This window comes from Peromyscus californicus, unplaced genomic scaffold, assembly GCF_007827085.1.
Source record: "Peromyscus californicus insignis strain IS unplaced genomic scaffold, ASM782708v3 Scaffold_15__1_contigs__length_86483966, whole genome shotgun sequence".
Lineage (NCBI taxonomy): Eukaryota > Metazoa > Chordata > Mammalia > Rodentia > Cricetidae > Peromyscus > Peromyscus californicus.
The window spans coordinates 55,075,610-55,088,055 of record NW_026294447.1 but is presented as its reverse complement, the minus strand read 5'-3'; the positions used below and the strand labels follow the sequence as shown (position 1 = coordinate 55,088,055).

The 12,446-nt window shown below is 43.6% G+C and overlaps 1 protein-coding gene across 4 annotated transcripts in view; it reads right to left on the bottom strand.

Moving 5' to 3' along the window:
* The window catches only part of Vrk1 (VRK serine/threonine kinase 1), a 75,674-nt gene that overhangs the window by 39,073 nt on the left and 24,155 nt on the right, over window positions 1-12,446 (bottom strand). For all 4 annotated transcript variants that reach the window (XM_052738910.1, XM_052738907.1, XM_052738906.1 and 1 more), the window contains exons 2-3: window positions 7,284-7,449; window positions 1,476-1,531 (exon numbers count right to left, since the gene is read on the bottom strand). In XM_052738910.1, the coding sequence (XP_052594870.1) occupies window positions 1,476-1,531; window positions 7,284-7,443 (216 nt within the window). In that variant the 5' untranslated portion in view covers window positions 7,444-7,449. The remainder of the gene's footprint in view (window positions 1-1,475; window positions 1,532-7,283; window positions 7,450-12,446) is intronic.

The following is a 12,446-nucleotide window of genomic DNA, read 5'->3' as shown; positions in this document are numbered from 1 at the left end:
ACAATCTCCAGGGAAGGTCTGTTCACAGTAGACCAAACCGTAAACAGCTCAAATGCCTTCAACATGTCAATAAAATGCAGTAAATGATATGCTAAAAATACAGGTGACTCTTTAAAATATCATGCTGAACACACAGCATTTATCCCTAGTAGCCATAGGTAATACTCTAGACGGGAAGTAACTAGGGGTGTGGGGTGGGTGAGGTGTCAAATACTGGACACAAGAGCTCTCTAGAGACTGCAGAGGACAAGAGTGATGCACTTACACATGCCTGTCACATGTCTTCAAATACTGATTTATTATCTATATATTTTACTGCAAAATTACACTTCTTAATAAACATCTTTTAAAAGCTCACTAAAACAAGGACTAGGGCTAGCTCAGCGGTTAAGAGCGCTGGCTGCTCTTTCAGAGGACCTGGGTTGGATTCCCGGGACCCACATGGCAGCTCACAACCATCTATAACCCCAGCTTCAGAGGATCCAATGGCCTCTTCAGCCTCCAGGGCACCAGGCATGCACATGGTTCACAGACATAGATGCATGGAAAACACACACCAAATAAATAAATTAGGGGAAAGAAGAAAAAAAAAAAACCTTCAATTCTGGTCAAAGATACCTGGTTCTAAGGAGTCCAATATACTCCTATTTAAATATAATAAACTGAACTGACAGAACTCTGAGGCACTTCTAACTAACTCCCAGGTTCTATAACCTGGGAAAAAAAAAAAAAAAAGGACAGAGAATGAGCATTAACCTCTCCAACAACCCCCTCTCCTGGCTCTTCTATTTAACAAGGGTCTACACATCTAACAAATATGGGGTGGGCAGAGCTACAAGCTCTACTCAGCAAAACAATGTACAAGTGCAGAGAAAACAAACACGATGATTAAATACAAAGATGCCTTAGCTCTGCTGTCTGTACCTGGCCTAGTTCCGCAGCGTGCTTCTGTCCACTGGGGTGCTGCCAATCCCTACACATGGGGAACTAACTGCAACATGAGCACAGCAAAGAAGGCTCTACGACCATGGGGGAGACCCACAGCTTCTTCAGAGGAACAGGGAAGGGAATAAAACCGATAGCAGGCAAAAGAAACAGACAGACGGGCCGATGGACGGACGGACGTCCAGAACAAGATGTAAAATAAAAATCAGCTTAGCGTGATGTTCCAGGATCTAAATATAAAATGCGCCTGCCTGGTGACAACAGCTAAAACAGATACTCCCACTCCTGCAGACCTCTGTGGTTTCCTAGATACCTCAAATTGTGCCACTCTAATTCAGGGGAGATGAAGACTCTGAGTTCGAGTTACTTAAAACTGTAAAGCTATTTATGTGCCTCATTAAATAGTTATGAAACATGATTAACAATGCAATACCTTATGGTTTAACTAATTCTAGTCATCAAAAAAGATGCTTACAAAATAAATACCAACTTACATTGATAAGAGAAAAAAATGAGCAGTATTTTCTTACCACTTTTACAACACAGGGTGCGTCACTGCCAACCGGTTTGGAAGAATTTGTGTCCGCTGTTTAAAGAATGAGACATCATATCAGAACAAGCAGTGTTGCCTCAGACAGCATATGACAGACACTTAGGCCTACAGCCCTGCAGCCCTCTGAAGGGGTGAATCCCAGTTCCCAAATGGCATTTCAGGGCCATTCCAACACTGCACCTAGTCTAAGACTTTCTCCTGTGTAGAATATATCTAGCGATTGTTGGTTTCTTCTATCTGATCAGCTGTTATAGGAAGCTGTTGTCCAAAGTGAAGACTATTTCTTTCATTCAGAAGTCCTCTGGTCACTGGCATGCTGATGTACTGGGAATTCATGGAGGACGGGAACTGGAGAAACCCCAGGGTCTAACAAGCTGTAAAACCCTCTGGGGTAGAACATCTGGAAGCAGAGGAGCTGACTCCAGACACTGGTTAGTGCAGAGCAACATTTTTGGCACTGCCATGCAGAAGGGAAGTCTTTCCAAACTCATCAACAAGTACCTACATTATGCCATTTTATAAAAACTGGGAATTTGCAGCTGGGAAGTGATGGCACACACCTTTAATCCCAGCACTCGGGAGGCAGAGGCAGGAGGATCTCTGTGAATTCGAGGCCAGCCTGGTCTACACAGTGAGTTCTAGGATAGCCAGAGCTACACAGAGAAACCCTGTCTCAAAAAACCAAAAAAAGAAAAGAAAAGAAATGAGAATTTGCAAGTACACAGAAAAAAACAATTCTTCCACTTCTGGCTGCCATTTGAGGAGTAAAATACAGATATCACATAAGACATAAAGTGTGTTTGATGTGACAGGAGAAATGGTGGGGCAGTTTCAACAGTGAGGAGAGGCAGTGCTGCAGTGTGTTAACAAGAGCCTGAGGTACCTACCAGAAAGCATCCAACAGTTTAAGCCATGGGAATTTACAGGACAGCATTCCACATGGACTAGCACCAAAGGCCCCAACATGGGAGTGTCACAAGCATTTGTAAAGCCAGGAGACCAATGCACAGAGAAAACCATGATACAGAAAGCGAGGAAGAGCCATTAGAGAAGCAGCAGGGAAAAACATGAAGGGCCTAACAGACAACGTCAAGGTTAGGACTGCTGCTGTAACTGAGACAGGAAACCTCCAAGGTTTTGCCAAAAGGACTAGCATGATCCAACTCTGACGGGGCTCCATAGAGGACCTGTGTACAGGGCAAGAACAGAAGCAAGCAGAGCAGTGAGGGGATTCTCCTAGTCTAACGGGTGGGGCAGAGCGTGGCCTGACAGCTGCGTGGGCAAGGTGATCATAGACAAGGTGTGCCAGTAGACTGTGATCAAAGACTCAAAAGGACAGCTAACGGGACCTCGGTGGACTGGATGGGTTTGGGCAGAAAACTGCACAAAAGCTGCAAAGGGAGAAATGTAGGAGAAAGTGTTTTGGGGTATCTTGTTTCAGATGCTTGCTAACCATCCGAGTTCAGATGTTGTTATCGTTTGAATCTGAAATGTCCCCAGACTTGTATTTGGAACACTTATCCTCATCTGGTGGTACTCTTGCCAGGCTGCACACCTTGAACAGGTGGAGCCTAACTGGAGGGCTGAGGCCCTCTGACGGTTACAGCCCACCCCTAGTTCTGCTGCACTGTGGCTAGCTGTCCTCCACCACACACTCCTGCCCCTACCAGGTTTCCCTCATGTGTGAACTGTACCTCTAGACTCAATGTCTGTAAGCCAAAGTAAATCCTCCTCCTTGAGGTGGCTGGCCAGAGCAACACAACGCTGCTGCTGCAGCTCTTAACCACTGCTGCATATACAATCTCACACCTGCACGTGATGAACGGAGAAATGCTAACTATCGAGTTGAGGACTAGTTCAGTGGAACAGCACAGATGAGGTCTAGGTTCGCTCTCCAGCACAGCTCAAGGGAAAAGACTATTTTCTTACAGCCTCACAATGGAAGAAATCCTCTCAGGAACGAACAGAGAGAGAACAGAACTGCCAGGACTGATCGCGAAGGCACCCCACCTTGGAACAGAAGCCAGGCAGATCAAGAGAACAGGCAATGGAAACCAAGGAAGAAAACCAAAAAAGAGTTGTGGCCACAGGACTCCAGACACAAGACAAGCAGCACCGGCTTCTAGAGACGCTCACTCAGCGGAGGAAGAGCTCTGAGCTCCAAAGGAAGAGCCCCAGGGAGCAGCACTTAGAAACTGAAGTAGTAATAAGGCAGTTCAGAATCTTTAACAAAACATGAAAATGAAGATAGCATCCCAGTGATGCTGCACACTCCAATGAGAAGAAACACAATGACTTCTCCACAACACATGCATGTACTATGCTAAGCACAAAGAAGACAAGAGCTATGCCTCGTCAACAAGTACATGTTTACCCTGGAACTGAGAAAAGTCTTCAAGTGTGGAAAGTACCGTGAAAGAGAATAAAGGTATTAAGCATGTGCATGTCCTGCCCTAAACTCAGCTTTGGAAAAGAAAAGCAACAAGCACTATGTAAAACCAAAATAGAGAGAGACTCAACACTTCCGAGGTCAGACACTATACACAGATGCTGCCAGCAATCTCACACAGGGCAGCTTCAGTGTATCAGTGCACACAGCAATGAAGGCATCAGTCTTGAAGTGAATACTCCTTCTCCACACAGGGAGCCAAGTCTGAACTCACAGACTGTTTGCTAGGTATTAAAAATACTTACTAGTCAATGCACCTTCTAATGATAGAAATAAAACATCCAGCACACACACAAAGCAAGTTGCAAATGTGCAAAGGGTCACAGAAGCAAGGACACTGGAATACAGACGATTCTATGCAATAACCAGGGTAGCATGGTGGCTCAAGCACAGTTTCGGGAGAGAAAATGAACACCCTACTTAGCAACAAGTTCCTGTTAATGAACTCAAGTCCTTCAGTGACCAGAGCACCTCCTTAAATCACAAGCTCGAAATACACATTCGGCTGTTATGACTAAGGTAATGGTATGGAGACAAAGTGTCCCATACAAGGCTGCAGCATACGCAGCTGACGGTACTATTGGGGTAAGTTCCAGAAACTTTAGGAGGTAGGAAACAGCTGGAGAAGATCACTGGGTAGTGGAAGCCAGCAGGGGCACCAGGCTGCCCTGGAGCCTTCCTCTACTTCCCGCGCACCAGAGGTGACTCTCCTGTCACATGCACCTGCCATCATGACACTCTGCCCAAACACATAGGGCATGGGGCCAAACACCATGGACTGAACCCTCTAGAATCAGGAACCACAATGGTGGTGGTGTCAGTTGCCACCCTTCCTCACCCCACCACCCCCACCCCCACCCCCACCCCCAGTGGGTTATTTTATCATAACTATGTGAACATTTCATGAACAGCTACTTTCTGTGGTTTATGAAGACTTTGACCTTACATAAATATACCCTGCTTCATTACAACAGCCCTGGTTCTAAACCAAACCAGAGAAGCAGCATGTGCTTTCCCAAAGGCAAGAACGATCTCCACCGGGAGGCTCCTGTGCAAAGCACTGTGTTTCATGAGCACAAGTGCAGAGCAGAGCTCCTAGTCATGCAAGTGAAGCAGGGCCGACCCAGTGAGAACAGTTGCTCTTCTCTTACGGCTCTCAAATCCCAGTATGTGCCTGGTCATCTAAAAGAGCCTGTTCAAACAGCACTGCGGGCCTCCCCCATGGTTTCTGAATCATGAGTAGCATGGGGTACAAGAATGGCAATTCCAACAAGTTTCCAGATGATGTTAACCTCCACTGTAATATTAACACTCCCAGTCAGATGTTGCTTGAAAGGAAAAAACAATTTAAGTTTTCATTTTATAGTAACTACTTGAAGAAAAAAGTAGTTCATTTTATAGATCTTTACAGCTGTCAGTAAAAAATGTCTATACATTTATTTTATGTAAACTGTTAAACATAAACGTTGAAACTTTCAGGGCTAGAGTGATGGCTTAATTGTTAGAAGTACTGGCTGCTAATCCAGAGGACTGGAACTCAATTCCTACCATCCACATGGTGGCTCACAATCATCTGTAACTCCAATCCCTTCTTCTAGCCTGTGCCAAAAATAAATAATTTTTAAAAGTTTGTGCCAGGCATAGTGGCATATGTTTTTATTCCAGCATTTGGGACACAGACTCAGGAGAATCTCTGTGAATCCAAGGTCAGTTTGAGCCTCACAGGCACGTAGTGAGACCATGCCTCAAAAAAGAGAAAAGGAAACATTCATTAAGAAATTAAGTCACTAGTTAACTAATTAAATCAAGATTAGAGGTAGAAGTATAGAAACAGCCTACCTCAGCTGAATGAAGCCTTAAAAACCAAAATTTACAAAAGAAAATTAAGAGTAGGGTAAAATCACAGACCGCAAAGACCAGAGAAATGCCCAAAGCAAACAGGGTCTATAGCATATTCTCACCAGTATTCTTGAGGAAGGAGACAGTTGTACATGCAATCAAGGTTTTTGTTTTTCATTCTGTTTTGTTGTTTTGGTACAAGGTCTCAGTATGTAACAGCTGGCCTGGAAATCACAGAGATCCGCCTGCCTCAGTCAGTGCTGGGATTAAAGCCTTCACCACCACAGCCAGCTAGGTAAACCTTTGTTGTTGTTGTTGTTGTTGTTGTTGTTTGAGGCAGGGTTTCTCTGTGTGTAACACCCCTGGCTGTCCGGGAACTTGCTCTGTAGACCAGGCTGTCCTCAAATTCAGAGATCTGCCTGCCTCTGCCTCCCAAGTGCTGGAATTAAAGGCGTGCGCCGCCACCACCCAGCAGGTAAACCATTCTTTTTAATTTATTTATTTTTATTTTATGTACATTGGTATTTTGCCATGTGCTGTGGGATGTCCTGTATGTTGTGAATATATGTTGCAATGATTGATTGATAAATAAAACACTGATTGGCCAGTAACCAGGCAGGAAGTATATGATAGGTGGGACAAACAGAGAAGAGAGGCTGGGAGGTGGAAGCTGGGGGAGACGCCAGCCTGCCGTCCAGGGAGCATCATGTAAAAGCAACAGGTAAAGCCACAGAACACATGGCGACATATAGATTAACAGAAATGGGCTGAGTTAAGTGTAAGAGCTAGTCAATGGTAGGCCTGAGCTAATGGCCCAGCAGTTAATTAATATATGTTTCTGAGTGATTATTTTATAAGAGGTTGCGGGGCCGGCCTATAGTGCTGGGCAGGACTGGAGAAAACTCCAGCTATAGCCATAGTTGTCAGGGCCCCAGCAACTGGAGTTACACACAGTTGTGAGCTTCCATGTGGGTGCTAGGAATTGAACCAGGGTCCTCTGGAAGAGCAGTCAGTGCTCTTAACCACTGAGCCATCTCTCCAGCTCCCAGGTAAAACATTTTTAATGTTGATAATTCAGTATGCATGCTAACTAATACAACGAACATAGATCAAGCCTAATATATGAAGTTCAGACATTTTAAAAACCCACAGCTATAAAAATATAAAATGAGCTAAACACAGAGCTAGAGTAAATTGTACCTGGCTGAGGTGAAGGAAAAAGAATGGGTACACCTTTCTTTCAGTCTCAGAAGAGAGCTTAATTAGACTGAGTAGAAATTTTAAGACTCTAAGGATATTGAGCTTACCAATGACATTACAGTATTTTTTCTATAATAAAATAAGCCATCATCTACATATATGTCAAAGATGAACTTATCAACCACATGATCTTAACACAGATTATCAACAGCACCCTGCAATAGCTTAAATAAGAAACTATTTCATAAGAAACATTTGGGTGTTTACACTGTTGACTAGAAGTCACCATACACTTACCAAGATATATGCAGCCAAAGCCACCTTGGCCAATAGGCAATCCTAGTTTCCATTCCTTTTTAGACATGTCGGTTATGACCTCCCCAGCAGCAAACTGCTCTGCAAGGCGCCTCTTTGCAGGACCCTGTCTTCCAGCCTGAGCTGCTTTTACACGTGGCATTTTTCTCTGTAATACAAAACAAAGCAACTTTGTTCACAATTATAACCTTGGAAGTGTTCAAAACATTCCCCCTACAGAAGGCTTCTACTCAGCAAGGACTGTTTAAGACTAAAGAGAAGGATGTCTACTAATTCTGGTCTGTAACAAGTAGGATCCTATTTGGTTGTCGCTAAGCTGTGAAGAGGAGACCATAAATATAATGATCTATGCAATTATGGAAAGCACTTTAAGTCCCAGTGGCATATCATCTACGACTAAAATACTATTTAGTAACAACAAAACAAGAACTGTTTTGTGCAACTGAGGAAAAGCATGCAATCAGAATGCACACCACCTAGTAATGCAGTCAAGAGATCCTAAGTATTTCGGATGCACTACGTCCAAGCACAAAGACTACAATCCCAATTAGGTATGCACGAGGGGGAAGGACAAGAGCATTTGGGGCACAAGAGCAGGTACTGAGTAGGATGGCTGCACCAGCACCATATACAAACCAGGACATGGGCTCAGCAGAGAAGTGATACACACCACCAGCTAGCTCCACAATGTCTTGGCCATCCAATGTGTCCCTTCTGTCTGGGCATCCTAGAAAAGCATCTCATTCACTTTTCTCACCAGCACAAGCGTAACAGAATGTTCTGGGAAAACTGTTTTACTGGGGAAGAACAGGACTGGAATCAAAAGCTTTGGACCCCAAATACGTAACTGGCTAGCTGGGAAATCTTGATCAAAGCACATCTCTCTACGCTTCAAATGCACTCAGGCATAACTCACTGCACAGTGTACAATTTTATGTACATACATAAAAGTAAGCTGCATGATTTCAAATTCTTCTTTCTATTAATACTAACCCAAATGATTTCCTTAAGATTCTACAGTTCCCTAAAAACAGCAGAATACATAAAGCAGAGAGAAGGGTGCAAATGAAACAGCCTGGCCTACAACACTTAGAATGCTATTTCAAACAGGAGTCTGTTAAGATGTGACATTCTAAACCCAGATATACTAAACACACTATATTAAAAGATTTGTTTTCTTGAGACTGGAGAGGTGGATCAGTGGTTAAGAGCACTGGCTCAATTACCAGCACCTACATGGTGGCTCACAACTATCTGTAACTCTAGTTCCAGGGGATCCCATGCCCTCTTCTGGCTTCCTCAGGCACCAGGCATGCATATGGTGTAGCTATGTGGGCAAAATGCCCATATACATAAAATAAAAATACTAAAAAAATTAGTTTATTTTCTTGTTTTTTAGATCATGTATAGAATGAGTGTGGCTATCTGAGGAGGCCAGGAGTATGGGATCCCTGGAGCTGGATTTACAGGTGGTTATGAGCCACCTGACATGGGTGCTAGAAGCCAAACTCGGGTCCTTTGTAAGAACAGTATGTGCTCTTAACTGCTAGACTATCTCTCTAACCCTAGCCCCCACCCCCAACACACACCCACACACAGAGGATTAGACTGGACATTTCAGCAAATACCCTCCAATTATCACTATATATGCACAAATTCCATATATGCAAATAGAGTTACTGGGATAGTTAATTTTGGTTATCAAGTTGACGACATCTAGAATCAAGTAAGACCAAGTCGCTCAACTGGTCATACTATGAAGGGCTTTTCCTGATTGGGTCATTGAGTTGGGGAGACCCACTCTAAATCTGAGCCACACCTTCTGGTGGCAGCCCATGTAAAAGGACATGGAAGAAGGAAGCTTTTGCCTCTTGGACTGCTTCCATTAGTATCACTGGCAAGTTCATCTACTCTGTTGCTGAGGCATTCCTTCGCTGGTATTAGAACCTGCTTGAGGATTGCAACTTAGATAAAGACCAGCAGCTCTCAAGGACTACCCTGGAACTCCAGCACTAGTCTGGGAGGGACTGTTGAGATATCTAGTCTTCTCTTTCCATCAGGAGACAGCCACTGTTGGACTATTCGAACCATAGCCTGCAAGCCATGCTAATAAATCTCCTTTTAATATACACATTCATTCTATCAGCCCTGTTCCTTTAGAGGTCCTTTATTAACTGATGGGGAAATCTTTTTTTTTTTTCCAATAGAATTTTTAAAGCTTTTATTACAGTGTGTATGGTGTGTGTATGTCCATGCCCAGACCACAGCATGTGTGTAGACATCAAAAAACAACTTTTGTTTTCAGATAGGATCTTCCTATGTAGCTTAGGCTGGCCTTGAAATCATCATATAGCCAAGGCTAGCCTTGAACTCCTTATAATCATGACTCTCCAGTTTACACCTGTCAGAATGGCTATGATCAAAAACACTAATGACAGTCAATGTTGGAGAGGATGCGGAGCAAAGGGAACACTCCTCCACTGTTGGTGGGAATGCAAACTTGTACAACCACTGTGGAAATCAGTATGGCGGTTTCTCAGAAAATTGGGAATCGATCTACCTCAAGACCCAGCCATACCACTCTTGGGCATATACCCAAGGAATGCTCAATCATACCACAAAGATACATGCTCAACTATGTTCATAGCAGCACTATTTGTAATAGCCAGAACCTGGGGAAATCTTTAAGTCTAACTTTTCCCTAAAAAACACTTTGTGCATGTTCCCAATTTCAAACTTCTCTGAGGTGAAAATCACCTTCAAAGCAATGGAACTCGGGGCTGGCACTTCCTCAGATCAGTTCTCTCAAGGTGCTTTTAATCTGTGCTGAAATCTTGCCCAGCAGAATCTTGGTGACAGTCATGGCAACCAGGACTCCAAACATTGAGGAAAGATTAACTTCTATACCTCAGTGGCAACCCCACTAGAAGAATGAACTGGAACACACAGCAGCCCCAGCACTAACAAAATTTCTTCTAAACTTCATCCAGCTTGATGAAATCACAGCAGTTCCTATTTGATTATTTCCTTAGAGTTGTCAGAACAGTTTTGAATGACTTTAAAACACGTCTTTCTATAACTCAAGTGTCTGAACAAATGGTTTTCTCTAGAATTCCTTTCCATGTGCAATAAAAATACCATACTGCAAATTAAATCTGCCTCAGCATTATTTCATATAAATTTGTGGTAAATAAAGTGGTGTGTGTGTGTGTGTGTGTGTGTGTGTGTGTGTGTGTGTGTGTGTGTGTGTGTGTGTGTATTTCTCCAAATAAAACCCTTGGCTGTTATTTTGAGTTTTACTCTTGGGGCCAGCTCTTTGGATCTTACTGTAATAATTAAGATCAGGAATGTCACTCCTAAAACTAGTTCTAGGAAGACTCCCCCAAACCATACAGGAAAGCAGTAGGGCAAAACTCAGAACCCCAGGATAGCATCCACAGTAAAACTGTGAAATAGTTTCCTGTCTCCAGACACAATGTAAGTGGAGACCGACAAGACTGGTACATACAGAACTTCAGAGCAGTGTATACTGTGTAGACACCAGGCTCAAGAAGATGCTGCAGCCGGGGCGGTGGTGGCACACGCCTTTAATCCCAGCACTCGGGAGGCAGAGCCAGGCGGATCTCTGTGAGTTCGAGGCCAGCCTGGGCTACAGAGTGAGTTCCAGGAAAGGCGCAAAGCTACACAGAGAAACCCTGTCTCGAAAAACCAAGAAAAAAAAAAAAGAAGAAGATGCTGCAGCCTAGATCAAAGTGAGCTTCACAACAAGACTGGGTTTGTAAAAACACAAAGGGGGGTGGCAATGAAATGGACACAACACACACACACACACACACACACACACACACACACACACACACACCTTCAGAAAAACATTTCCTTACCCCAACCCATCCCCCAAAAAACCAGCTATGGCTATTTCAAAATAAAATAGACGTGCCAGCTGGGTGTGGTGGATCTGTTAACCACAAATACCATGTATAAATGTGGAATGGCACACAGGAGACCAAAATCTCTCTCACTAATTCTTCCACAGATTATCCACGTTATCCACGGTCAAACAAGTTCCAAAAACTCTAAATGCGATACTCCAGAAATAAACAATTCACAAAGTCTAATACTGTGTGCCGTTCTAAGTACTGGATGCATCCAGAGCCATCACTCTGGCCAGCCCTTTGTGTGGGCATCCCTTTGCCTAGTGCATCCCCACTATATAGGCTGCCCTCCCATAGTTATAGGAGCCATCTCAGCTACCAAAGTGACGTGCTATCAGTGATTGAGTTTAAATGGCACAGTCTAGGGCTCTCCATTACCTCCCAATGCTTGGTCATTCACCTCATTTATCTCATTAAGGAGGCAACGTTCCCATCTCACAGGAACAGTGAGCATAGGACACAAATGTCTGGAGATACAGAAACCACAGGCACCTACCTCACTTATTGGACACTCTGCTTTGATCTTGGTTACCATTACTCTTACTCCACTCACCTTATAAATTAAAGTAGGATGCATATTATATTCACTGCTAAGCAGTGTGTATAGGCACCACACCAGCCATGATTTCCGGGATCCACTGGGATCTTGGAATGACTCCCCTGGTTTAACAGAGGACTGCTATAATTAGTTGACATCTTTACTCTATTATTCCTTTGTTCCTTAAATTCACAAATGTGAAAGGGAGGAAGAAGTGAGAGGTACAGTCTAAAATGCCATACTTGAACTAGACACAGGTGTCTGATACCTAGTGACAGAGTCAAAAGTAAAAGGATCAAGAGTTCAGAGCCTGCCTAGGCTACAAAGACAGATCCTGTCTAAAAAAAACTAACTATACGTGAAATTACCTTTTATGAAAAGCATACACATACGTACACAAGCCTTCATAATTAGCAGCCCTGCTCACAAAAAAAGTGTAGAAACAATAACCAATCCAGTAATTTAATACATGCATTCCCTAGCATATGAACTATACTCTTGAAATATTATTTCCATTAAAAGAATCCAGCCTCAGGCTAAGAGCTCACCCAGTAACGTACTTGCCACAAAAGCATGAGGACCTAAATTGAAAGCCCAGGATGCAGTGGGAAGGCTGGCTGCTGTGGCATACACTGCTAATGCCCACACAGAGGAGGGAGACAGCCAGCTAAC